The sequence below is a fragment of the Marmota flaviventris genome, chromosome 12 (assembly GCF_047511675.1).
Source record: "Marmota flaviventris isolate mMarFla1 chromosome 12, mMarFla1.hap1, whole genome shotgun sequence".
NCBI lineage: Eukaryota > Metazoa > Chordata > Mammalia > Rodentia > Sciuridae > Marmota > Marmota flaviventris.
The window spans coordinates 29,474,897-29,502,603 of record NC_092509.1 but is presented as its reverse complement, the minus strand read 5'-3'; the positions used below and the strand labels follow the sequence as shown (position 1 = coordinate 29,502,603).

General features: G+C 33.1%; 1 protein-coding gene across 1 annotated transcript in view; it reads left to right on the top strand.

Moving 5' to 3' along the window:
- Positions 1-27,707, top strand: part of Gpr158 (G protein-coupled receptor 158) — a 408,943-nt gene that overhangs the window by 351,287 nt on the left and 29,949 nt on the right. Inside the window, exon 7 of the mRNA XM_034636630.2 lies at positions 24,910-25,148. Within this exon, the coding sequence (XP_034492521.2) occupies positions 24,910-25,148 (239 nt within the window). The remainder of the gene's footprint in view (positions 1-24,909; positions 25,149-27,707) is intronic.

Below are 27,707 nucleotides of genomic sequence, written 5' to 3'. Positions count from 1 at the left end.
TCTAGACAATAGTCTCCCTTATTGGCAGGCCATCCATGCAATTCAGTTTATTTGAACCTGAAACTGTACCTCTTTAGAGAAAGAAAGAGAGAAGAATGAAATTAGTTTTTGCTAGTTCAGTATCAATAATAAGAGGGAAAAAAGAACTGAAATAGGCAAAAACAAAGAAGATTCATTTATAGAAGGTGTTTGTTTCTGTTACCAGAGGTAAATTTGATTTGGTACATGAATGATATCAGGTGGGTCTAAACATCTAAACAGACATCTAACACTTCCATGGATACCTGCTAAGCTAGTTTGTTTTTGTTGTTGGTGGTGGTGGGGTTTTGTTTGTTTGTTTGTTTTGTTTTGTTTGTCTTTCTGTTTTTAAAATCTCAGTCTAGGCTCAAATAAGACAGGATACCTTCAGAAGGCAACATAAGGAAATGATTTAAATGAAAGGGGATGGGGAAGATTTAAAAACAATGCTGGAAAAAAATATTTTCTTTTCCCTATAATAACGTTTCTGAAAACACATTAGCTTTTCCTTTTTCTAAGTCTAGTCAAGAAAAAACAAAGGACTTTTCTTGTTGTTGTTGTACTGTGTTTAAGATGAATATTTAAGCAAGCTATGAAAAGCATTTTTCTGGCTCTGGACTGGGATTTGTCATTTCATGCATTATTCAGCTCTCCTTGCTCTGGGTACAACCCGTAGCAGTTTTCTCTGCTGTGCTCATTAGCACCAAATATTTACAGTTTGTGGGAAGGCTTATTTTTTATATGTTTTAGTTCATTCCTAGTAAATTTTAAAAAGTAAAAGGGAGATATTTATATTTGTTGTATATATTCTTCTAAGGACACACGAAATATAGTAAAATAACTTAAATTTTTAAAAAGGCAAGTGTGTAGCAATCTAGAAAAGGCAAGAGCTTGTAATATATTAAAGATTGTCTCTTTTAGCTTAACTTGTAACAACCATAGGTGGCAGAGAATTTTAAATGAAGCTTTAGCAAATGCCAGAAGTGCCATTATTTTACCTTATTGACTAAGGATAGATTGATCTGCCTTAACAGACCATTGTTAGCCCTCATTTATGAAAGCTGCAAAATAATAGCATTGATTCTTAGGTGACTAGGCAAATGCCTATGGGAATCCATAACACTCTTCTAAAAGTCTGCTTACATTTACCCCTGCACATACATGAATGGTGTTTAAAATTTGTATTAGTCTATTACTGTAACAAAATATCTGGGGCAGGCTAACTTTATATAGAAAAGGAATTAATTTGTCTCACAGTTTTGGAGGATGAAAGTTCAAACAGCATAGTGCCACTACTGGCAAGGGCTCTCAAACCAGAGAGCTACATGGGGCCAGACTTATTCTTTTAATAACAACACTCTCTCAGAAATAACTCTGGGTCACATGAGAACTTCTTTAAAACTTCCTAAAGGCAGCACCCCAATGACCTTAGGACTCCCACTAGGTTCCATATGTTCCACATAACTTCACTGGGGACCAAGATTCCAAGACATGAAACTTTGGGGGACATGCTCAAACAATACTCAAACCATAGCAAGGTCCCAAGTCATGACCCATCATGACCTGTCTTGACCCATAGTATTTGTTTTGTCTTGTTTTGTGGGAGTACTGGGGATTGAACCCAGGGGCAGTTTTCTGCTAAGGTTGGCAGTTGCCAACCTCAGCCAAAACAGTACAACATAATTTATCTTTCAAACACATATCTATGGACATTGTATTTTGACTAGAAATTGTAGATTCCTGGCCACCCATTTTGCTGAGCTCACTGTGGTTTCTCTTCTTACTGGCTGCCTACTCTGAGATGAAGAATACCTTCAGACATAAAATTACTCATAGCAGCTTTTCTTAAGAGCCACATTGTTCACTAGAGAATAGGGATTCATTGCATGTAAATGGATGGAACTGGATAATATGCTAAGTAAAATAAGCCAGTCCCAAAAAAACCAAAGGCCAAATGTTCTCTCTGATATGTGGTTGCTAACCTACAACAAGGGAAGGTAGGGAGGGGAAGAATTAAGTTCATAGCATCAGACAAAGTGGAATAAAGGAAAAGGAAGGGGTATGGGAATAGGAAAGACAGTAGAATGTATCAGACATAACTTTCCTTTGCTAATAATATATGAATATATGACCAGTGTATGTACCACCACAGAATGAGGATCCTAATTGGAATGGTTATACTCCATGTATGTATAATATGTCAAATACACTCTACTGTCAAGTATATCTAAAAACAACAAATTTAAAAAGAGAGAGAGAAAGAGAGGGAGAGAGAAAAGGGATTCATGCTTCTGAGGAAGGTCTTTCTTCCAGTCAGTGAGTACACTGTTTGAACTTTCTCAGGAAGTTGACAAAGTTCCAAAGCTAAAGAAAGTTACTTAGCTTCAGGGGCAAATTGGAAAATACCTGAGACTTTCCTCATGCACCTATGTTTCTCATATACTAAAAAATTACTAGATGTTTTAGGAAAAATGGCATGATTAATACAGATTTTTAAAGAATAAAGTATTAAATTGATGTTTCAGAACTCTGATACTGGCATTTTAGAAATATTTAAAAAACAATTTTGTGAATGACTTGACTTTCTCTTTTCCTGTTTAATAATTCATTAAGTGCCACTGTGGACTTTCTGAGGTTAAGATTTAGACAGCCTCACTGGAGACACTTTTATTATTTTAAATCATATTTAATGACACAGGAAATATCAAAAGTCATTTGGTTCTTAACAAATATAAATCTACTTTGTAATTTCATTAATGAAGGAAGTACTGGTGTGGCATATATCAAAGAAACTCACCTTAGTGCATAGACTATTCATGTGCTATCATGTTTCTAGGTAATTCTCAGAAACTCTGTGTAGTTAGATACCTTAGCTTTTCAGACCCTATGTTTTGTCATTCTCATCACTCATAGGTTTGAAAGTTCGTAACAGAAGTGAGGACCATGAAGACAAGCAAGGCTCTCTCACCTCTTTCTGTACTCATCTATTCTGTATGGCATATTTGCAGTCTGTCTGGAGCTACCTTAGTCTGTGTCCCTTAGGACCTGTACACAGCTAGCTATTATGAATGGTTCCCACAGGAGCCATGGAAAGAAACCTCCTAAGCTTCAAAGAGTTTTTAATTTTAAAAACTTCAGTCAGAAGATAATTCCCTCTACTCATTCCTCCCTACTCTGCTCCCTCCAGTGACTTCTTATCACACTGTTTGTCCACAGTGTTGCAGGGCCCCAGCTGAATGATCTAATGCTAGTATTAATTGTGTCACTCTACTTATGTCACTTTCAGAAACTAAGAATTTTTAGTAAAATAAAATGGAAGCAAAATTCATTTTAATTATTCTTTCTTTCAGGACTAATTACTATTAGATATGAATAAAATAGGAATGTAACTCACCCAGAAAACTGAGACTTAAAACTTTATTTATTCTGTCTAATTTCAGATGTCCTACTTCCTTTGTTATATAACATGTATCTTAGATATGCACTTTATTTTATAACATCTATGCTCAGTCTTTCAATTGTGAGCTTCCATTTTTAAAAATGTTTATATAGATGCTCTAATTTCCTAAGTATAGGAAAAAAGTCTTTCATTAGAATGTGCAGTTTAGGGGCTGGAGTTGTGGCTCAGTGGTAGATCACTCGTCTAGCACATGTGAGGTCTTACGTTCGATCTTCAGCACCACATAAAAAATAAATTAAAAAATAAAGGTTTATACATAAAGAATATGTAGTTTATTGACTATGTATCATGTTTGAAATATGAAATTTTGAAATATGAGATTTTTGTTACTTAGGTTATGATTTTAACTTACTGTGTATGTGTATTCTAACCAACTTGAAAATGAAAACAAATCCTGTAATACAGAATTCATATTTCTCATACTATAGGTTTAAATATTTTATTGTCCTGATACTCTTTGTTAGCAACTCTATATCCAAATTTTGTGTGTTCTATAGTGAAAATATTTTCCTTATGTGAAGAAGATAAGAGAATAATTGAAAATGAAGATTAATTCATTCATGAAGCAAAGAGAAGGGGAGCAAGTCTTCTTTAAAAGCCAAGGTTATTTCTTTCCTTGTTGTGTTTTTATCTGGTTTGGGGAACAGGATGCTACTAACTTCATAGAATAAATCTGGGAATTCCCTCTCTTTCTATTTTATGGAATAATTTGAGGAGGATTTGCATTTGTTGTTCTTTAAAGATTTGACAGAAGGCAGTTGAGAATCCATCTAGTCTTAGCCGTTTCTTTGTTGAAAGTTTTCTCTTTTCTTTTTATTTTTTAATTGCTGCTTAAATCTTATTGCTTGATATTGGTCTATTTACATTTTCTGTATTCTCTTGCTTCAATTTGGGCAGGTCACATGCATTTAGAAATCTGTCAATATCATCTAAATTTTCCAATTTACTTGAATATAAAATTTCAAAATAGTCCCCAGTCAAATTTGAGAAATGTCTGTGGTATCACTTTTTCATCTCTAATTGTGTTGATTTGGTCTTTTCTCTCCTTCTTGTGGTTAATTTGGCTAAGGGTTTATCAATCTTGTTTACCTCAACAAAGGTGCCAAAAATATATGTTGGAGAAAAGATAGCATTTTTAACAAATGGTGCTGGGAAATCTGGATGTCCATATGTAGAAGAATGATACAAGATCCCTATCTCTCACCCAGCATAAAAAATCAACTCAAAGTGGATCAAAGACCTTGGAATTATATCAGAAACTGCAACTGCTAGAAGAAAACTTAGACTCAACACTCCAACATATGGCATAGGCACCAACTTCCTAAATAAGACTCATAAAGCTCAGGAAGTAAAAATAAAAATCAAAGATGAATAAGTGGGTTGGTATCAAATTAAAAAGCTTCTGCACGGCAAAGGAAACAATAGCACAAAAAGGAACCTACACAATGGGAGAAAATCTTTGCTAGCTTCTTTTTTTCTTCCTTCCTTCCTTCCTTCCTTCCTTCCTTCCTTTCTCTTCCTTCCTTCCTTCCTTCCTTCCTTCCTTCCTTTCTTTCTTTTCTTTCTTTCATTGTGGATTGAACCCAGGGACACTTTACCACTAACCCACGTCACCAGTCCTTTTTATTTTTTATTTTGAGACAAGGTCTCACTAAGTTGTAGAGATTGGCTTTGAACTTGTGATCCTCCTGCCTTAGTCTCCCGAGTTGCTGGGATTATAGGCTTGCACCAGCTTGCTAGATATTCTTCTGACAGGGGATAAATATCCAGAATATATAAAGAACTCAAAAAACTTAATACCAAAAAAAAAAAACCAGCAACAAATAACCCAATCAATAAATGGGCAAATGATCTAGAGACATTTTTCAAAAGAAGATATTCAAATGGCCAACGAATATATGAAAAAATGTTCAACATCCTCAAAAATCAGGGAAATGCAAATCAAAACTAAACTGAGATTTTATCTCACTCTAGTTAGAATGGCAATCATTGAGTATACAAATAACAATAATTGTTGACAAGGATGTAGGGGGAAATGTACACTTACACATTGTTGGTTGGACAGCAATTAGTACAACCATGTTGGAAAGTGGTATTGACATTCCTCAAAAGACTGGGACTAGAACCAATGTTTGACCCAGTATTCCCACTCCTTGGTATTTATCCAAAAGAATTAAAATCAACTATTAAAATTAATCACACTAACTCCTTCATACCAATGTTTATAGCAGCATAATTCCCTGCAGCAAGTTATGGAGCCAGCATCAGTGCCTGTCAACAAATGGATAAATAAAATGTGATGTGCATATACATGGTAGAGTTTTATTCAGCCATAAAAAAGAATGAAATTATATCATTTGCTGGAAAATGGATAGAACTAGAGAACATAATGCTAAGTGAAATAATACAGATTCATAAAGTAAAGGGTGGGATGTTTTCTTTCATGTGTGGAAATTAGAGAGAGAAAGAAAGGGAAAAAATGAATAAAAAAAGTGGGATCTTATGAAAATAGAGGGAGACCAGTAGAGTAAAAGGAGATCAAGGGGAAGAGGGGGCATGGGGAAGTACTAGGGAATGAAACCTACCAAATTATGCTTTGTCCATGTGCAGATAAACCATAATGAATTCTGCCTTTATATATAATTATAATGTGTTAATTGAAAAAAAATAATAGAAAGGAGATAAGTAGATTAGAGCAATTGAATCAGGAGAAGGGAGAAGTGGAGGGGAAGGAAAGTATTGTGGAATGAGACTGATCAAATTATATTGTGTGCAAGTACAAATATGACATAATGAGTTCCATTATTAAGTATAATTACAATGTACCAATAAAAATGAAATAAAAGCCAAGGTGAAATAGCCTGCAGCTGTCACCTGTCCTATTACCTAGACCCAGAGTCAGGTCCTTATAATGTTTTAGGATTGATACATTATGATCCTTCCAATGTGGCAGCAGTTCACTTGGCCTCAGACCACTCTGCTTCCCTTCACCCAGAATCTGCACTTATCCAGTGGAAAATATCAGAGTTGTATCGATAAAGAATTTAATACTGGAAGTACAACTATTATAGATATTCCTGGAAAGACAAACTATGAACAGTGATTCAAGAAGAAACAGAAACTAAACATCTGTAATAAGAGAAGACATTGAATTAGTAATCAAAAAGTTTACCACCAAAAAAAATCCAAAGACTAAATAACTTCATCAATGCATTATAACAAAGACTTAACACCAGTTCTTCACAAATCAAAACCAGATAAATATATCAAAAGTTAATAAAGCTATAAACCAATATTCCTTATTAATTAAACTTCAACAAAAAATTAGCAAACAGAACCCAGGAACCTCTAAAAAGGATTATATATCATGACTAAGTAGGATTTAGCCCAGCAGTGCAAGAATGATTCAATTTTCAAAATATCAATGTAATAGAGAATATAATAAAAGATAAATCCCATATGATGGAGAAAAAGAATTTGACAATTCCAACACATTCTCATGATTTAAAAAAAAATTCAACAAACTGGGAATGTAAGGGAACTTAACAACACTTGCTAAAACCCATCCACACAAAACCCCATAGCTGACATCATATTTAATAATGAAGACAGAAGTCTTATCCCTTAAGATCAGGAACAAGATGAGAATGTTCTTGCCACTTCTATTTAACATTCAACATTCTCTTAAAAGATTTTGCTTGAGCATTTAGGCCACAAAAAAAGAAATAGCCAATATAGAGATGGAAGTAAGAAGTAAACCTATCTCTATTTGCAGATGACATGATCTTATTATAGAGAAAATGCACTGAAAAACTACTAGCACTAATAAATGAGTTTACCAAACTTATAAAAGATCAATATATAAAAATCAATTCTATTTCTCTATACTAGTAATACACAAACTGAAACTCAAAGATAAATTTAGAATAGTATAACAATAAATTTGTAGAAATTAACACTGAACTATGAGACAGATATACCGAAAACTATGAAATATTGTTGAAAGAAATTAAGTTCTAAATAAATGGAAAGACATCCTTGTTAGTGGTTTGGAAAACTTAGTATTGTTAAGATTGCAATACTACCCAAATTGATTCAATATAATTACTATTTAAAAATAGCTATTGTTTTTGCAGAAATTAACAAGTTTACCTGAAATTGATGTGGTAATGCAAAGAACCTAAAATAACTAAAACAATCTTTAAAAAGAAGAACAAAGTTGGAGGGCTCACACTTCCTGATTTCAAATTTTACTCCAAAGCTACCACAAGCAAGGGAGTGTGGTATTGGAATAAGAAAAGAAATACAAATCAATAGAATAGAATTGAGCATCAAGAGCTAAACCTGTAAGCTTATGGTCAACTGACTTTTTTTTATAAAAAGGCTGCTAAGACAGTTCAGTGAAGAAAGATAGTCTTTTCAGTAATGCTATTGCAAAGTTTGGTATCCACATAAAGGGGCAGCCTATAGATAGCCCAGATGAAAGAACAAAGTTGTCCCTCTACCTTACACCATATACAAAAATTGATTCCAGATGAATAGAAGAATTATAAATGTAAGAACTAAAACTGTAAAACTCTTGGAAGAAAACAGGCATAAATATTCATAACTTTGGGATGATAGCAAAAGCACAAGCAATGAGGGAAAAATTGGCCTTCAAAATTTTAAATTTTGTGCATCAAAAAACACTATCAAAAAAGTAAAAAAAGTTCATAGAATGGGAGAATATATTTGCAAATTGTATCTAAAAAGGGTCTGACATCTAGAATACATAAAGAATTATAACTCAACAACTAAAGGACAAAAAATAATTTTAAAAATTAGAATTGACAGTTTTCCAAAGAAAATATGTAAATGGCCTAAATTGAAAAGATATCCAATGAAACTAGTAATTAAAACAGGGTATTTTTTAAAAAAATTATAATTTTCAATATTAGTAAGTATCCAGTGAGGTAAGACACTAATAGTATCCTGGGGGAGGGAGTATTAATCAGCACTCTATATATATTTAGTACAATGTATTAAGAGCTTTTTAAAAACTGATTTTTTTAAATTTCTGAAATCTAAAGAAAGCATAAAAGTGGCATAAAACATGGAAATCATTTGATTAAATTGTTGTGTGCTATCAAAGATCATGACCTTTACAAATGCAGAATTTTATTCAATAATGCTTAGATATCCCATATGGAACAAAGCAAAATATGATTATATACTATAATCCTAATATTATAAAATATTTTATATTTGTATAGAAAAAGTGCTAGAGAATAAAATTCAACTAAATGCTGTTTATACATAACTGTGTTTTTCATTTCATTCTTTGTTTCTGATTTTCTAATTTTATATTTTGACCATATGTTATAGTTTTAATGGAGGAACCAATTTACATGTAAAAAATAGATTCATCTTTGTTTTAATTTATAACACTAATGATTTATAATAGGCAAGGCAAGGTAGAAGGCACTTTGGGATCTACAAAGAAATTTAAATAAAATTTAATAAAATCTAGTAGTGAGACAAAGTATAAAAAATTAAATAGCACAACAACCATAAGAGCAATCACAACAGCATTTTTAAATTAATTTCCAAGTTTTATTGACAACTGAAAGTTCTTCTTTAGCAACATTAATAAGATCATCTACGCAGTTAAAAATATTGGCAAACCCAACAATGGTTATGTATGAACACAGTTACCTCCTAAATTATATCTGTGGTTATAGCCTCTGTTTGCTGGCTAATAAATCTTGTGTATTTTACTGTGGGTTAATGTTAAGGTAAAAACAAAGATTTATTTAGGGTTTTTAAAAATACTACTTTTAAACATTTCTTTTATAAAGGACTAACATCTAAAAACAGGTTAAAGATACTAATGTGCAACTATTCTTTAAAAAGTTAGTAGTTTTTGTAAATGATAACACGTGTTCAATAGGGAAATGTAATTGATCAAATTATATACATGTGCAAATGTGGCATAATGTATCTCCCTATTACTTATGATTATAATGCATCAATAAAAAATAAAATATAAATGGTAACCTCATATTTGCAAAGAATTGTTATCTTTTTGTAGTCTCCTATCATCTGACACCATTCCTTTTCTATAAATGTATGTCAAAAAAGACTGAAAAGGAAAAGCCACAGGTCTTATTAAATTTAAATTGTCCTTGGAAAGAGAAACAGTTTTTGCTATTATCATTTCTAACACACCCTAATCTGGGCAATCTTGATTTAAAAGAAAACAGATTTTAAAAGCTTTCCTTTATGATATCCCTGGGACATACTTATGTGTGATTAATTTCTATTTCTAGGAAAAGGCTTTTTTTCACATTGCAAAACTAAATCTTCAGTTATAAGTAATAAATCAAGATTTAACTATTAGCATTAAAACAGTGTAATTTTAAGTGTCTTTATTGCTTAATATTTTGTGGGAGGCCATGCGTTTGGACTGAGCACCTTCACTGGGCCCAACAGACCAAACTAATATGGAATTTAATCACAGTAACTGAGCTTGACTGGTTGTAGAAGGACTTGTAGCCAGTTAGCCAAGTGAACTGTAAACAACTGGGTAAACTGTAACCAATTACCTGGCTGATTGACTAAGCTGTAGCCAATTAAGATGCTTTCTATGCCCCACTTCTGTTTTCCTATAAATGCTGTCTGATTGCTTTGCTGGTTGAAGTTTTCAAAACCTGCTCTGGTTCTGAGAGCTGCACGATTTGCTAATCTTTTTTTTTTGTTTTGTTTTATTCAAATAAACTTGACTAAATTTAGTTGGTCTAAGGAATTTTTCATTTAACACAGTCTACAAAGCCATGCAATTAGTGATGCTTCTCTTTCGAACTTGTGATTAAATTGTTTATTTAAATAATGATGCTATTAGGCATCTGTAATGAGTTTGTTTTATAGTTTCATCTGAAATCACATTGCTATATACCTAAACATTATATTAAATAGAAAAAGGCTAAATTTTAAAAATATATAATCCTGGAATAAAAATGTAATTTAATATCTTTCTTCTGGTTAATCAATGCTAAATAATTGAAATATAAGAGCGAACATATTCTAATAGGTACTTGGCAGACAATGGTTCTACTATTCATAATTATTCTGTTTATAAGAAAAGGAACAAGCATATGATTCCTAATCAGATTTCTTCTTGATCTTCAGAAAAATTGAGCATCTGCATATTGTTTGAAATATTTTTCTGTAATAAGTTAGAGCTGCAAGAGCAATGAGGAGGGACCAGTAGTTTCTACATTTAAATCTGTTTATCAGTAAACTTTGTGCCATACTTTTCAAAACTAAGCATGTTTGCAGCACAAGCACCCAAATGCTCTCAATGATCTGCAATGTTGTGACAACTGATATAGCTTCAAAGATGTGATTTAAGAAACAAGTGTTTATGCTGAGTTAAAATAAAATTGTTCTGATTTGAGGTCAGTTAGCATCACTGACCTCTATTTAAGGGAATAAGCCATTTTATACTTTCAAATTTCCTCCAGGATTACACAATGTTCATTCCAACTAAATGTTTGTCCGTTTTGTTGATCTTTTGACTTACATTTATTGATTGTATTATTTTACATTTTTCATTCTAACATTATTTCCTTTACCTTGTTTTGTGTTTAGTTTGCTCTTCACTTTTTAAAATTTCCTTACAGTAGGAGCTTAGGTTATTGATTTTATTTCTTTTTTATTATTTTATATAGGTATTTGCAATTATAAATTTTCCCATTACTGCATTTGCTGAAACCCCTAAGTTTTGAAATATTGTTTTCATTTTTATTTATCTCAAATTATTTTCTAATTTCCCTTGTTATTTCTTCCTTAACTCACTGGTTAAGGGTGTTTAATTCAATTTCCATATATTTGTGAGTTTTTCACTCTTCTTTTGTTACTGATTTCTAATCCAGTCCACTGTGATCAGATAAGGTACTTTACATGATTTTAGTGTTTATAAACTTATTCAGACTTGTGGCCTAAGGTATTCTTGGTAAAGTTCCATGTGCTCTTAAGACTGTATTCTACAGTCGAGTGAAATGTTCTACATATCATATCTAGTTGGTTTATAATGTCATCTAACTCCTTTGTTTTATTATTTATTTTCTGTATAGATGTTCGATCCATTATTGAAAGCAGAATATTGAAGTCTCCAATTTCAGTTTTCATTGAAGAGTTTTTCTCTTCAACTCTGTTAGAATTTTCTTCAAATATTATGGATCTCTGATGTTTGATGCATATGTATATATAATTATTTGGCTTCTTGATGGATTGACACTTATAATTATACAATATCAACCTTTGTCTCTCTTAACAAATACTATCTATAAGTTTATCTTGTCTAATAATATAGCTATCCTAATTGCTCTTCTTTGGTTACTATTTGCATGGCATATTTTTTGCCTTTCTTTTACTTTTAACCTGTTTCTTTGGATCTAAAGTGACTCTCTTATATAATAGATAGTAGAATTTTTTAATTCATTCTGCCATCTCTACATTTTAATTGGAGAGTTTAATTAGTTTACATTTAATGTAATTACTCACAAAGAAGGACTTCTTCCATTTTGTAATCTGTTTTTAATCTTGTATTTTTTTGTTCCTCAGTTCTTCTATTACTGCCTACATTTGTGGTAAATCAATATTTTATAGCATATCATTTTGGTTCCCTTCTCTTTGTTTTATTGTTATTTGTGTTAGTTATTTTCTTGGTGGTAGCCCTGGGAATTACAATTAATACCCTAAATTTATAAAAATCTAATTCAAGCTAACACCAACTTCAATAATATGTAGAAACTTTCCTCCAAAATAGCTCTGTTCTCTCCTTTTACATTGCAAATTATATTCTTAAGTATTGTGTGCTTATCAGTATAATTTATACTTGTTTTATGCAGTTGTCTTGGATAAAGGAAAGAAGAGGAATTACAGACCTCAAGTACATTAGTACTGACTTTTCTATTTACTGAGTTACCTTTACCAGTGATCTTCATTTATTCATGTGAGTTTGATTTTCTGTGTAGTAGTCTTTAATTTCAACCTCAAGGATTCCCTTTACCATTTCTTGGAGGGCATGTTCACTAGAGACAAATTCCCTCGATTTAAATAAATTTTAAAAATCTGTTAATTTCTTCTGCATAATTAAAGGAGAATTTTAACCACCTATGGGATTCTTGGTTGTTGTGTAGATTTATGTCCATCCTCAAATTTAAGCTGTTACAGCCACTATTTTTTTCTCTTATTCTTTTTTTAGTTTTGTGGTGGTGGTGTTCTTAGAAGGAATTTAAATTTTTTAGAAATTTTATTGGCACATTATATCTATTAGTAATAGTGGAATTCATTGTGAGATATTTATACATGCATATAACATAATTTGTTCAATGTCACTCCCCAATGACACCCATTTCTTTTCTCCCTCTCCTTAATTCCCTTCCTCTACCGTAGGGGGCTTCCTTCTATTTTCACAAGGTCCCCTTTTTGTCTCCTTTTTTCACTCCACTTTCCATAAATGAGAAAAAACACATGACCCTTGACTTTCTGAGGCTGGTTTATTTCACTTAACATGATGTTCTGATGTTCTCCAGTTCCATCCATTTTCCTGAAGAGGACATAATTTTATACTTCTGTATGTCTGAATAAAACCCCATACCACATTTTTTTATCCATTCATCTGTTGATGGACAACTTGGATGGTTCTGTAAATTGGCTTTTCTGAAATGAACTGCTATAAACATGGATATGCATGTATTTCTACAATATGCTGACTTGAATTCTTTTGGATAAATACAAAGCAATGTTATAGCTGGGTCATTTGGTGGTTCCATTCCTAGTCTTTTGAGGAATCTCCATACTGATTTACACAGTTATACTAACTTGCAATTCTACCAATAATGTGTAAGAGTTCCATTTTCACCACATCCTCAGCAGCTTTTATTATTTGTAGTATAATGAAATCTCAGTGTTGATTTGTATTTCCCTAACCACTAGAGATGTTGAACATTTTTCATATATGTGTTGATCATTTGTATTTCTTCTTTTGAGAAATGTCTTTTTTGCCCATTTTTGTTGGTTAAGCCTTTTGCATTCTTTATATATTCTGGTTGTTAATCCTCTCTCAGAAGAGTATCAGGCAAAAATTTTCTTAGATTTTATAGGTTCTCTCTTTACACTCTTTTGCTGTTCAGACCATCTTAATTTGATGCCATCCCATTTATTAATTCTTTTTTTAAATGGTCCCATTTGCTTTTTTAAAAATTATTTTTTAGTTTTGGGTGGACACAATATCTTTATTTTACATTTATGTGTTGCTGAGGATCGAATCCAGTGCCTCACACATACTAGGCAAGCACTCTACCACTGAGCCACAATCCCAGCTCCCATTTATTAATTCATGATTTTATTTCTTGAGCTTTAGGAGTCCTTCCAAGTAAGTTGTTGCCTGATCTTATATGCCCGAGTGTTGACCCTATGCTTTATTCTAGCAGCTATAGAGTTTTTGGTCTAAATTCTAGATCTTTGATCCATTTTGACTTGACTTTTGTGCAGGATGAAAGATAGGGATCTAATTTCATTCTTCTATATATGAATACACAGTTGCCCTTCATCACTTGTTAAAAAGTCTCTTTTCTCCAAAATATTTTTGAAACTTTTATAAAGGAGCAGATAACTGTGTCTGTGTGGGTTTGCCACTGTTTTTTATTCCACCGGTCCATGTGTCTGTTTTTATGCCAGGTTCATGCTGTTTCAGTTACTATAGCTCTGTAATATAATTTGAAATTCAGTGTTGTGATGCCTTCAGTATTGGTCTTTTTACTCAAAATTGTTTTTACTAATCTGGGTTGTTTTATTCTTTCATATGAGTTTTAAGATTTTTTTATATTTCTGTGAAAATGCCATTAGTATTTTAATGGGGATTGTATTGAGTTTGTAGATTACTTTTGTAATATTTCCATTTCTACAATATTAATTCTGCCTATCCATGAACATGGGAGGTCTTTCCATCTTCTGGTGTCTTCAATTTCTTTCTCCATTGTTTTATAATTTTAACTATAGAAATCTTCAATTATTTGGTTAGATTTATTGCTAGGATTTTGTTGTTGTTGATGATGATGATGTGTGTGTTGGCCATTATTTTTTCATATTTTTTCCCAGATCCTTTTCTTTCTTCTATATTCCCGAGACTCCTATATTGTGCATATGTTGCTATGATTGATGCTATACCACAGGTGTCTTAGACTTTATTCAGATTTTCCATTCTTTTTTGTTTGTTTGTTTCCCATTTTGTGGCATTCTTGAACCATATACAAAGACAAGTTAGGTTTGAATCAGTTTAGATAAAAGGGATGGTAATCAAGACTGAGCATCTGGCTTACAGAGAAAAGTACTTGGAAAAGTATTGGAAATGTGGCAATTTTAGAGAAGCAGATTTGTGTGTTTTTAAAAGATAATATGTTTCTAAACTAGCTAATATTTCTCTTTTGGTAAAATAATTGGAAAAAAGTACTCACATAAGAGTAAGAGGATCATTTTGTAGTGATTCCGCTACTCACTGACTATAACTTTGGATAAATGACCCCCCTGCTAAGCTTCATAGTTCTTTCCTTTTTTTAATAGGATCAGAACAGATAATCCCAATATTTCTTCCAGGTCTAACCATCTAAGATTTAACCTATAACAGTCTTACAACTTAACCAGCTCTCCCTCCCTTCCTTACTTTCTTCTTTTCTTTCTTTTTCATCATTCCTTTTTATTCTATCTACCTACTATATGGTGAGAAGAAAAGAAAAACAATGTGTAATATGAAAACTTGAGTAGATCACTAAAATTGGTAAAAATACACATATTTGGGAGACCCAGTTGTGACTTTTCTTTCTTATAATAGCAGTAACAGTATATCAAAATAGTCTTGTTGAACTACATGTCTGAAAAATGTCTAAAATCTATTTCTGTCCAGGTGATGCCTATACTTTGGAATGCTTGCCTAAAATCCATCCAGTGACCAAAAAGTATTTTTAGTTTACTTCTGAAAATGATATTTTGAAAAATTGATGAAAGGGTTGATGTATGGGGGAACTTGTCACTATTGAAAACAGAAGGACAGGCAGCAACCTGAAACCCTTTTTGTACAGTTTACTCTCCAGGCTTTTTTTGTCAAGAATCAGATGGCTTTACATTCACAATAGGTACCTATCTCCTCAAAACTTTTATAACAAGAATTTATTGAGTTTCTATGAAGGTAGGAAGATAAATAAGATTTGACTCAAATAGAGAACTAAAGAATGTTAGGATTATTCCAATTAAATTAATAAATGGGATGACTCAAAGATGTATATATTCATTCCTTTTTTATAAATAAAAGAGATGCTATAAAATTACAAACAAATGCAAATCTTCTGAAAATGGAAAACTCACTAGCAGCTTTAAATTCTGGTGCCAACATAATGAAAACTCAAAAACCTATCTAGCAGACTAGAGCAGCCTATTGGAAAGGCACCTATATCTATTTTAGGAAAAAACAGTCTGCAGCAGCAATTATTAAACTTAAACCTTTATCATAATTACTTAGAGGGTTTGTTAAAATAGATGATTAGTCCTCCCTCGACTTTCTGAATCAGTATATCTATATGGGATCTAAGAATTCTCATTTCTAACAAGTTTCCAAATGATATTGGTGCTACTGATTTGGGAACCATGAGTTAGAACAAATAACATTTAAACTGAGATATGAAGGGATAAATAGGAGATAGCTGAACCTTATGTTTGTATTGTTTGGAAGAGCAGCAGTGAGGAAGATGAGAGCAAAGATTCAATGTCTGCATGTAATCCAGAGGGATCTGAAGGACTATGGGAAGGAGAAATTAGTGAGAGATGAGGCTACCAAGGTGAATAAGAACCCACATTTAAAAGCCTTTTACATGGGTCAGCCTTCTTATATCAGAGAAAACATTTGGCATTTGTTTTGGGGGGGTTGGCTATAGTGGGGTAGGGAGGGGGAGCATGGGAGGACTAGACGAACTCTAGATAGGGCAGAAGGGTGGGAGGGGAAGGGAGGGGGCAGGGGGTTAGCAAGGATGGTGGAATGTGATGGACATTATTATCCAAAGTACATGTATGAAGACACAAATTGGTGTCAAGATACTTTGTATACAATGAGAGATATGAAAAATTGTGCTGTATATGTGTAATAAGAATTATAATGCATTCCACTGTCATTTATTTTTTTAAAAATCAATTAAAAAATTCTTTAAAAAGCCTTTTACATAGGGCAGAGGCACCTATGATTTGGGTTAATACACATGGAAGAATTGTAAACATGGGAGCAACATGATCAGAGTACAATATGGAAGGATCATGTGGCTTCAGCACAGAATATGGACTAAAGGTGGGTAGGCAAGACCAGTAAGGGCAATTCAAGAATTGTCTATCACTATACTTATTTGCTACTGCTTTTTCACTTCTTACACATTTCTGGATCAAACTCATATGACTTCACTGTTAGGACTTGTACTTAGATTATTAATTAACGTATGCATATGCAAGTGGTACCATAGGAAAAAGGTAGTGGCCAGGATTTATATAGTGACATTGAGGATGGAAGAAATAGAATTTGAAAGATTATTAAGACATAGAAATTAAATTATTGATGATTTATTTTATTGCTGGAATGTGGTTGAGGAAAAAAATCAAAGTTCATTCTTAGGTTTTCACTTTGTGCAGTTAGGTAGTATTGTTCACTAAGATGGGTAACAGAGCAAGATGGGTTGAAAGTGGGCAGAGTGGAAAGAGGACTGATTTTATTTGGGGGCTTGCTCATGTCCAATAGACCATTGAGTATATATATATAGTGTGTGTATATATATATATATATATATATATATATATCAGGAGACTGATCTGAACTGATGATATAGATTTGAGACTTATTGACAAATAGTTAGCAAATGAAATGTGGTAACAGATGGAGTTGTTTAGGTGTGACATAGAGAATAAGAATAGAAATTGTGACATTTAGGAGATCCTTGAAAAACACTGCCATTTAAAGGGAAATCTGAGGAAGAGGAATCTGCAATAGAAACTAAAAAGGATCTGACAGGAAGAAATTCACGATAATGTGACACAGAGGAAGCTGTGCACTTCAATCATGCCAAAAGCTGGAGAGAGATCACATAAAATAAGGAGTGAACAGTACCAATTGCATATGCATAAGTTAATTAATAACTTAGTACAAGTCCTAACAGTGAAGTCATATGAGTTCAAACCAGAAATTTGTAAGAAGTGAGAAAGTAGTGGCAGATAATATAGTGATAGACAATTCTTGAATTGCCCTTTTTCTTCATTATTTCAGCATGATTTCCATGAATTTATCTATTATTAACAATGATGGCTAAAATTATACTTTAAATATGCCTTCATAATAAATTCTGGAAATATCTAGCAGTCTTCTCATATATGCTTCTTCAGAAATAGTTAGTCTTCTGAACAGATGGTTTCCTAAAGATTGACCTTTGAAAAAAATAGTGGAAAGGTCATCTACATTGGAAGTTTAATGACTGTATTTCTTTTTACAGCTGTATTTCATAAAAACACATGTATAAGTATTCTTTTTTAGAATATGGATTCTAGGAGTGAGCTTGTATAAACTAACAAGTGCTCATATATTTTAAGGTATAGCAGAAGGTTCTCATTTTACTTTAAGGTAGTGCTAGAAAAGTGCATCTTATCCCATGTTACAAAAACCAATATACTGAAATACATAGGTTTAAATACATACTTGTATAATACTTCCTATTATTTGAGAGCCAGTAAAATCAATAATGGGAGACTCATGAGGGCTTGGGCTTGCTTTGCTTTTACATCTCTGGAGATGAGATTATAGGATATATGGCAATCTTGAATTCTCAGGATGTACAATAAATACCCAACGGGTCATGTGGGAAACATCAACATTTCTGATAATTTAGAAGTGAAATTACTTGATTAAAAGATTACCAAAAATTAGATCTTATAGATTCACTCTGCAATCAAAGTTCATTTGATTAAGGAAATAGTTATTTAATGAACTCACTATTAACTGAGATTTAGTGTTTCAGTGAGGATTATAAAAATCTTCAAGTGCCAGAAAATGATGTATTTTTTACATTTTGCCATGGAAATAAAATGTAGATAATAACTACTTTTCTCTAAGGCAGTGGTTTTTCAACCTTATAAAAATTCCTTGTATAACTTGAAACTCCCTAGGAGTTCCTGTATATCAGGGATCAAACTCCTCCTTCCAAGCAGTTCTACCCACCGTCCCCAAAGATAACTTATATTTTTCTGCTTATACTTTGTGATTCCCTTCAACCAGAACACCTCCTACCTTGTTTATTTTCTCCCATTTCTATGCATTGATGTCTATCAAGGTTCAGACGAAATACCACATTTTCTATTAGGGTAGTAGACTTACTAGCTACATACAACATGTACTATGTGCTGTTTCATATATTAGCAATTTCAGACTTATTTTGAGTTAGATTTTAAGCTTCTAGAAGATAAGAATCATATCTTATGCCTCCTTTGTTGCCTAGATAGCTAATGCATGATTGTTACTATTTCTTCATTATAATTATCCTGTAGATATTCTAATTAAGAGTAAAGATAGAATTTGTAATAGTATTTTTTCCCTAGATAAATTATAGAAGACCAGAAAAATAGGTTAGGTTTTCTCTGTTGAGAGCCCTAGTCATTCCCAATTTAGAACTCATCCAGTTATAACCAGGAATGATTATATGTTCACAGTGATGCATGCCTAGTGAAACATGCTCCTGCAGAAATAATACTGGAACTTGCAAAAATATTAATTTTCCAAAATATTTCTGCCATTTTTTGTGGAGTTCTTTTGAGTTTTTTGATCTGCTAATTACAATGAAAGACTTCTTATCCAAAATAATTAGAGTAATATTTGGTCATTTATAAAGTTGGTTAAACAAAAAAGGCATTATGTAATACTTTACCACTCTTTTTGAAATAAGGCCTCTTCTTTGACTATGGGTCTGATATTTAGATTTTGTGGTTCTCTTTCTAGCCTAAGTCACCAAAATGCACTATCTGCTACACTGTGTTGTAGTAGTTACAGTGGATTCATGATGTGTGGGTTCTTTAAATAGGAATAAGAATCTAAAAATTGTTTTGGAAGAAATATGAATGTAAAATCTTCCTAGATTTATAAGTTTATGGACTATCCCTATATGTTGATTTATGTTAAACCAAAATTTTGTGAAAAAAATGTCAGAATGGTGGTAAAGAGTTAAAATCAACTGAGAATATTCTATGGATGAAAGTGAAGAATGAACTAGATAGAGGATTCCTATAATAAGGTTGGATTTTTACTTTCCACAATATTTAAATGAGGAAAAATTCTAACATACCATTTAATCCAATATTTCTTAACACTGGCAGTTTGAGTCATATATATAGAAAATACTCCAAATTTTTAAAAATCACATTTCTTATATCATCCAAATCTCCTTCATTAATGTAATGATCTTATGCAATTAACCTAGTGTTTAAATATCCCTCATTGTTTTTATAATTATTTATTATTATTTTTGGTAATGTGATAAAATGACTGTGGAATTTTGTCCAGAAAATACTCTTGATGATATTATTTTTTTAGAGTTATGGAAAATTTTGTTTTCTTTTTTCTTTTTTTATTTGTCTTAATTAGTTACACATGACAGTACAATGATCTTGACATATCATACATTTGAATCAGATGGGATATAATTTCTCATTTTTCTGAGTGTACAGGTTGCAGAATCACATTGGTCATGCAGTCACATATATACACACAGCAATAATAATGTCTATTTTATTCTGCTGTCCTTCCATTCCCCCCTTCACCTCCCCTCCCCTCCCATCACTTCTCTATACCAATCTAATGTGACCCACTTCTTTTTTTTCCCCCTCACATCGTCATACCTGAATTCTGTATAACGAAGTGAGTTTCCTTCCCTCTTCCATGCAATTCCCCTTCTCTCTCCTTTTTCCTCCCACCTATCTTCCCTATCTAGAGGTAGTTTTCTTCTCATGCTCTTCCTCCTTACCCCATTTTGAGTTACCTCCCTTATATCAGAGAAGACATTCAGCATTTGGTTTTTTGGGGATTGGCTAACTTCACTTAGCATAATCTGCTCTAATGCCATCCATTTCGCTGCAAATGCCATGATCTTGTTATTTTTTAGTGCTGAGTAATATTCCATTGTGTATAAATGCCACATTTTTTAATCCATTCATCCATTGAAGGACATCTAGGTTGGCTCCACAATCTAGCTATTGTGAATTGTGCTGCTATAAACATTGATGTGGCTGTGTCCCTGTAGTATGCCGTTTTTAGGTCTTTTGAGTATAGTCTGAGAAGAGGAATAGCTGGGTCAAATGGTGGTTCCATTCCCAGTTTTCCAAGGAATCTCTATACTGCTTTCCAAATTGGCTGCACCAATTTGCAGTCCCACCAGCAATGTATGAGTGTACCTTTTTCCCTCACTAGCACTTGTTGTTTGACTTCATAATGGCTGCCATTCTTACTGGAATGAGATGGTATCTTAGAGTAGTTTTAATTTGCATTTCTCTGATTGCTAGAGATGGTGAGCATTTTTTCGTGTATTTGTTGATTGATTGTATATCCTCTTCTGAGAAGTGTCTGTTCAGGTCCTTGGCCCATTTGTTGATTGGGTTATTTGGTTTTTTGTTGTTTAACTTTTTGAGTTCTTTGTACATCCTAGAGATTAGAGCTCTATCTGATGTGTGAGGGGTAAAAATTTGTTCCCATGATGTAGGCTCCCTATTCACTTCACATTTTATTTCTCTTGCTGAGGAAAAAAAAAAAACATTTTAGTTTGAATTCATCCCATTTGTTGACTCTTGGTTTTAATTCTTATGCTATAGGCGTCTTATTAAGGAACTTGGGGCCTAACTCCATGTGTTGGAAATTAGGGCCTACTTTTTCTTCTATTAGATGCAGAGTCTCTGGTTTGATTCCTAGATCCTTGATCCATTTTGAGTTAACTTTTGTGCATGGTGAGAGATAGGGATTCAATTTCATTTTGTTGCATATGTATTTCCACTTCTCCCAGCACCATTTGTTGAAGATGCTATCCTTTCTCCATTGCATGCTTTTAGCACCTTTGTCTAATATAAGGTAGTTGTAATTCTGTGGGTTAGTCTCTGTGTCCTCTATTCTGTACCATTGGTCTACCAGCCTGTTTTGGGGCCAGTACCATGCTGTTTTTGTTACTATTGCTCTGATGTATAGTTTAAGATCTGGTTTAGAGATTCCACCTGTTTCACTCTTCCTGCTTAGAATTGCTTTAGCTATTCTGGGTCTCTTATTTTCCAGATGAATTTCATAATTGCTTTTTCTATTTCTGTGAGGAATGCCATTGGGATTCTGATCGGAATCGCATTGAATCTGTAGAGTGCTTTTGGTAATATGGCCATTTTAATAATATTAATTCTGCCTATACATGAGCAAGGTGTATCTTTCCATCTTCTAAGGTCTTCTTCTATTTCTCTCTTTATAGTTATATAGTTTTCATTGTATAGATCTTTCACCTCTTTTGTTAAATTGATAGCCAAGTATTTTATATTTTTTGAGGATATTGTGAATGGGGTAGTTTTCCTCATTTCCATTTCAGAGGATTTGTCACTGATATACAAGAATGCCTTTGATTTATGGGTGTTGATTTTATAATTTTTTAATTTATAATTTTTTAATTCAGCCACTTTGCTGAATTCGTTTACTAGTTCTAGAAGTTTCTTGGTAGAACTTTTTGGGTCTGCTAGGTATAGGATCATATCATCAGCAAATAGTGCTAGTTTAAGTTCTTCTTTTCCTATATTTATGCCTTTAATTTCTTTCATCTGTCTAATTGCTCTGGCTAGTGTTTCAAGAACTATGTTGAATAGAAGTGGTGAGAGAGGACATCCCTGTCTTGTTCCATATTTTAGAGGGAATGCCTTCAATTTTTCTCCATTTAGAATGATGCTGGCCTGAGGCTTAGTGTAGATAGCTTTTACAATGTTGAGTTAAGTTCCTGTTATCCCTAGTTTTTCTAGTGTTTTAAACATAAAGGGATGCTGTATTTTGTCGAATGCTTTTTCTGCGTCTATCGAGATGATCATATGGTTCTTATCTTTAAGTCTATTGATGTGGTGAATTACATTTATTGATTTCTGTATGTTAAACCAGCCTTGCATCCCAGGAATGAAACCCACTTGATCATGGTGCACGATCTTTTTGATATGTTTTTGTATCCGATTTGCCAGAATTTTATTGAGGATTTTTGCATCTATATTCATTAGAGATATTGGTCTGAAATTTTCTTTCTATGAAGAGTCTTTGTGTGGTTATGGAATCAGGGTAATATTGGCCTCATAGAATGAATTTGGAAGTACTCCCTCTTTTTCTATTTCCTGAAATGGATTGAAGAGTATTGATATTAGTTCTTCTTTAAAGGTCTTGTAAAACTTGGCTGTATATCCGTCTGGTCCTGGGCTTTTCTTGGTTGGTAATCTTTTGATTGCTTCTTCTATTTCCTCACATGATGTTGGTCTGTTTAAGTTGTGTATATCTTCCTGACTCAATCTGGGAAAATCATATGACTTAAGGAATTTATCAATGCCTTCTCCATCTTCTATTATATTGGAGTATAAGGTTTCAAAATAATTTCTAATTATCTTCTGTATTTCTGTAGTGTCTGTTGTAATATTGCCTTTTTCATCCCATATGCTAGTTATTTGGGTTCTCTCTCTTCTTCTTCTTGTTAGCTTGGCTAAGGGTCTGTCAATCTTATTTATTTTTTCAAAGAACCAACTTTTAGTTTCATCAATTTTTTCAATTGTTTCTTTTATTTTGATTTCATTGATTTCAGCTCTGATTTTAGTTATTTCTTACCTTCTACTGCATTTGCTGCTGATTTGCTCTTCTTTTTCTAGGGCTTTGAGATGTAGTGTGAGATCATTTATTTGTTGGCTATTTCTTTTTTTTGAAGAATGAACTCCATACAATGAATTTTCCTTAGTACAGTTTTCATAGTGTCCCATAGATTTTGATGTGCATTTAGTAAATTACATGTAGTTGAAATAGTAATGCTTGGGAGGTTGGGAGGGGAAGAGAAGGGAGAAGAGAAGTAAAAAGAAGAAGAAAGTGAAAGAAAGAAAAAAAATGCACTCTTAGAGTTTTGTTTTCATCTTTACCAGTAGATGTCATTGTGCATCCAGGTTGAGTCTCTGCCCTCAGGATGTAGGAAGCAATCCATGTGGGGCAGCTCTCCCTCCCCTGCCAGGCACCTCTCCAATCCCGATCTCTTTGGGTTGCTCCAGGTCTCTATCCCCCCTCACTTCTGCTCGCCAGGCCCCAGTCACTGGGGCTCCTCTCCACAGCCCTGGGTTCAGTCTGGGTGTGTGGTGCCCTGGTCACCCCGTGCTCGTGATCAGCTGAACGCTCTTTGTTGGGCACTCGCCAAGTCATCACCGTTGATCTATCACTAATCTTGCTGTCCGTGAGATCCACCCAAAGCTGAAGAGGTAGATTTTCCAAGATGGCGACTGCCCGTTTCCATGCCGGGGTGTCCGGTGACGGGGAGGAACTAGGTTGTTTCTCCACTAAGTCCAAACTTCAGTCCTTGGTCCAATGTCCCATGGAGATGCGACTCGCGGTCTGGCACGTTCTATCTCCAAAGGATCTAAAACTCTGTCTCTAAGCTGCCATCACTCTGCAGCGTTCAATTCCATTAATTCCGCTGGCAGCGTTCAGTTCCGCTGGCCGGTTTCCACTCACGGAGCAACTCGGGGTTTCTCGCATTCTGGACTGTTTTTGTGATCAGCCCCTGTTTATAATCCTGTCACAAGCTCCATGAAGTTTAAATTCATGGATGAGGGCTCCTATGAAGGGGAGCATCTGTCCACCAACTGGGGGTCATGTAACGAGTTCTCCTCTAATCCACCATCTTGTAATCAAAAATGATGATATTCTTTTATGAAAACAAATAATTGGTTCAAGGAAGAATGTGACTTAATATAATATTTTAAAAGCTAACTACTTACTTTCAGAACTATTTTTTGATCCTTCAGAAACCCTGTTATTTTGGTAATGTTTTTCTACAGATTATTCTAAGTCTTCAGAATTTTTCTTGAAATAATAAGACAATTCAAAAGAATTCCATCAGATATGAATTTGTTGACCAATGGCTTCTAATGAATATATTTGTTCAACTATTGGAAGGTAAACTAAAATGAAATAAAAATATGAACGAAGTGTTTCTGATTTTTCTCATGTTTAAACTTTGTATACTTGAGTTTTGGTGGTTTTAAATTTTAGATATAAAAATAAGATATTTTATTTTAGAGTTTTACTTTCTGTTAGGTTTACTTTCACATTTGATCTTCTGTGTTTCTAGGGTTTTGAAGGTGTTTCTTTCACGAACTGCACAACGAATTCCATACATGACTGGTGGCCGGGTCATGAAGATGCTGGCAGTAATACTCTTGGTAGTATTCTGGTTTCTCATTGGCTGGACTTCATCAGTATGCCAGAATTTGGAGAGGCAGATTTCACTTATTGGCCAGGGGCAAACATCTGATCACCTCATCTTCAATATGTGCCTCATTGACCGCTGGGATTACATGACAGCAGTTGGTATGTGATAACTGGTTCCATGTGATTGTCTTCTTTGTTTAGTAGGATTAAAATTGACTTCTTTATAGCTTTGCCAAATATTTTCATGAAACATAAAGAAATTTTACCCAATATGGTCTTGGTTGAACAAAATTATGAAAATGAGCCTGATGACTTATGGAATACAAACTTTTTCCAGAAGTTTCCATTCTTTTTCAAAGGTATATAGCTTTGTTGAAAAAAAAGTAATCAGGTAAATCAGAATTGAGAAATGCTGTGAATAAAGGCAACTTTTGTGTGCAAAGAAATTTTCTGTTTTCCATCTTATCAATTGGCCTCCATTTTGATTACTAATTGCTATTATCTTGACTTATGTGTTTAGTTGGAAGGAAAAATAAGAAGCATGTCGATATTTTTCTATACTTTTAGTCCTGTGATATATCAGATTTGGTATATAGAGTACTTTTTGTGAAGAGATTGCCTCTCCAAAACTTCAGATTTATTATTCTTTCCTATGTTTATCTCTAAAGAAAATTTATCAGTTGTTCTCTAGAGATTCAGTATTACACAAAGATCAAGCCATGCTATTGGGTGGGGTTGGCAGTGGTATGTGGCAGAGAAACTAGAGAACTTAGAAGAACCACATCAAAACTTAGATTAAAAATACAGGTTACTTTTCTGGCACTCCAATTTTTAAAAAATAATAGAGATACAATACAGAGATAAACAATACAGAGATACAAAAAACAAATAATGAAAGAAAATTCTTTATTATTTTGTTATTGTTCCCTCAATAAACGTAGAACAGTATTTAATTTTGAGGGTAATACACAAAAAATAACAGGGGCTGGGGTTGTGGTTCAGTGGCAGAGTGCTTGCCTAGCATGTGTGAGGCACTAAGCTCGATTCTTAGCACCACATAAAAATAAATAAAGGTCCATCAACATTTAAAAAATACTAACATTATAAACAAACATATCTAATAAAATATATATTTATTAGATTACAATTCAAATGTAGAATATTTTTCTGGGCAAAATATTTTAGAATTCTATGAACCTGAATCTCTAATAATGAAGTAATGTGGGCATATAAAGGGAAGGGTTATAATTACAATATATTTACTTTATTAATGTATCTTGAACAATATGGCTTTCAGAAAATAAAGCAGAAAGTAAGGTAGGAAGCAATTCTGATTTGATTTTAGTCTTAACATGAAAATAAATCAATTAATATAAAATTTCTACTTGGTAGAAGCCTCTGACTCCTTATTTTATACTTTTTGGTGCAAGTTAACCAAAGTAAGAAAAGTCATTGCCTTATATTGCTATAAAGAAAAGTCCACTAGTTTCTGCTATTTTATTAAAAAGAAAACTCAAAATACACGTGTAACACAAACAAGCAGATGGTATAACCTATCTACCTAGCATTTTTTTCACATTGGCTTTAAGATGTCAAGAACTTTTTAAAGTTTATATTGCTCTCTGAAGAGTGTATATATTTCTATATGTAGACATATGTAGGAATATAAAATTGACAACATTCTGTAATTCCTCTTATATAAACTTTATTGAAAATTAAGAATTATATACCATTAACAAGATTCACTGAGTACCTATAGTTCTTCTAGTGCTGTGTTGAACACTTTTGTGGAAATATACAATGTTTAAATGTTAATATACAATGTTTTCTTTCATCAAGTCACTTACCATTGGTTAATGTAAATAAATAAGGTTTGTTACAAATTATTAAGAAGCAAAATTAGGTGTCAAAAACTCTTGATGCATTAATAGTTCAATTAAGGAAGGCAAGAGTTTGGACCAAAATCAAGGAATCTTTATAAAGAAGCTCCTTGAGCCATGGGTAATATTTAGGCTATTATAAAGAGGTGTAAAGAACATTCCATTTGATAGGAATTGTGGCAGATGGAGGTGGGTGGGAATTGTATGAAACATGAAGGAAATGTCTAAGTAGAAAAGAGTTGAAATACACTGTAATGATGCTAGATGGCTATTTATTAAAAATATTTAAAAGGAATTTAGAAAACCAGGAAAGTGATATGAGGTATCAGTAAATTCAATCTTGATTGCTTTCAGAATGTGTTTTTTTAAAAAGACAAATGTACCAAATCCAGAGTGTGGGTTGGAATTATTACAGGGAGAAAGCTTTAAAACACTGATCCTGAAAGCATGGCCCCATGAGTAGCATCACCTGGGAACTTACTAGAAATGTAGTTTGGGGCCACATTCCAGACTTTCTCAGTCAGATGCTCTGGGACCTAGAGCCCAGAAATCTGTGCTAAATAAGCACTCCAGGTGAATCTCACAGTTCTCTAACACATAGAAACACTTATTCCAAGGAAATAATCAGATGAACTTCATGGAATATAATGATCACTAATCTCAGTTCAATTCTGGCTGTTTCATAACATTCTTACAGTTCCCCCTGATGAAGGACCACTGGAACATTTTTATAATTATTATTTCAAGTCTCATGTCTTTCCTCCAAACTGTCCATGTTTCTTTTTCTCTTTGCAGATGACCTCTGCTTGAAAAAGAAATAAATAAGAGCCATCAGATC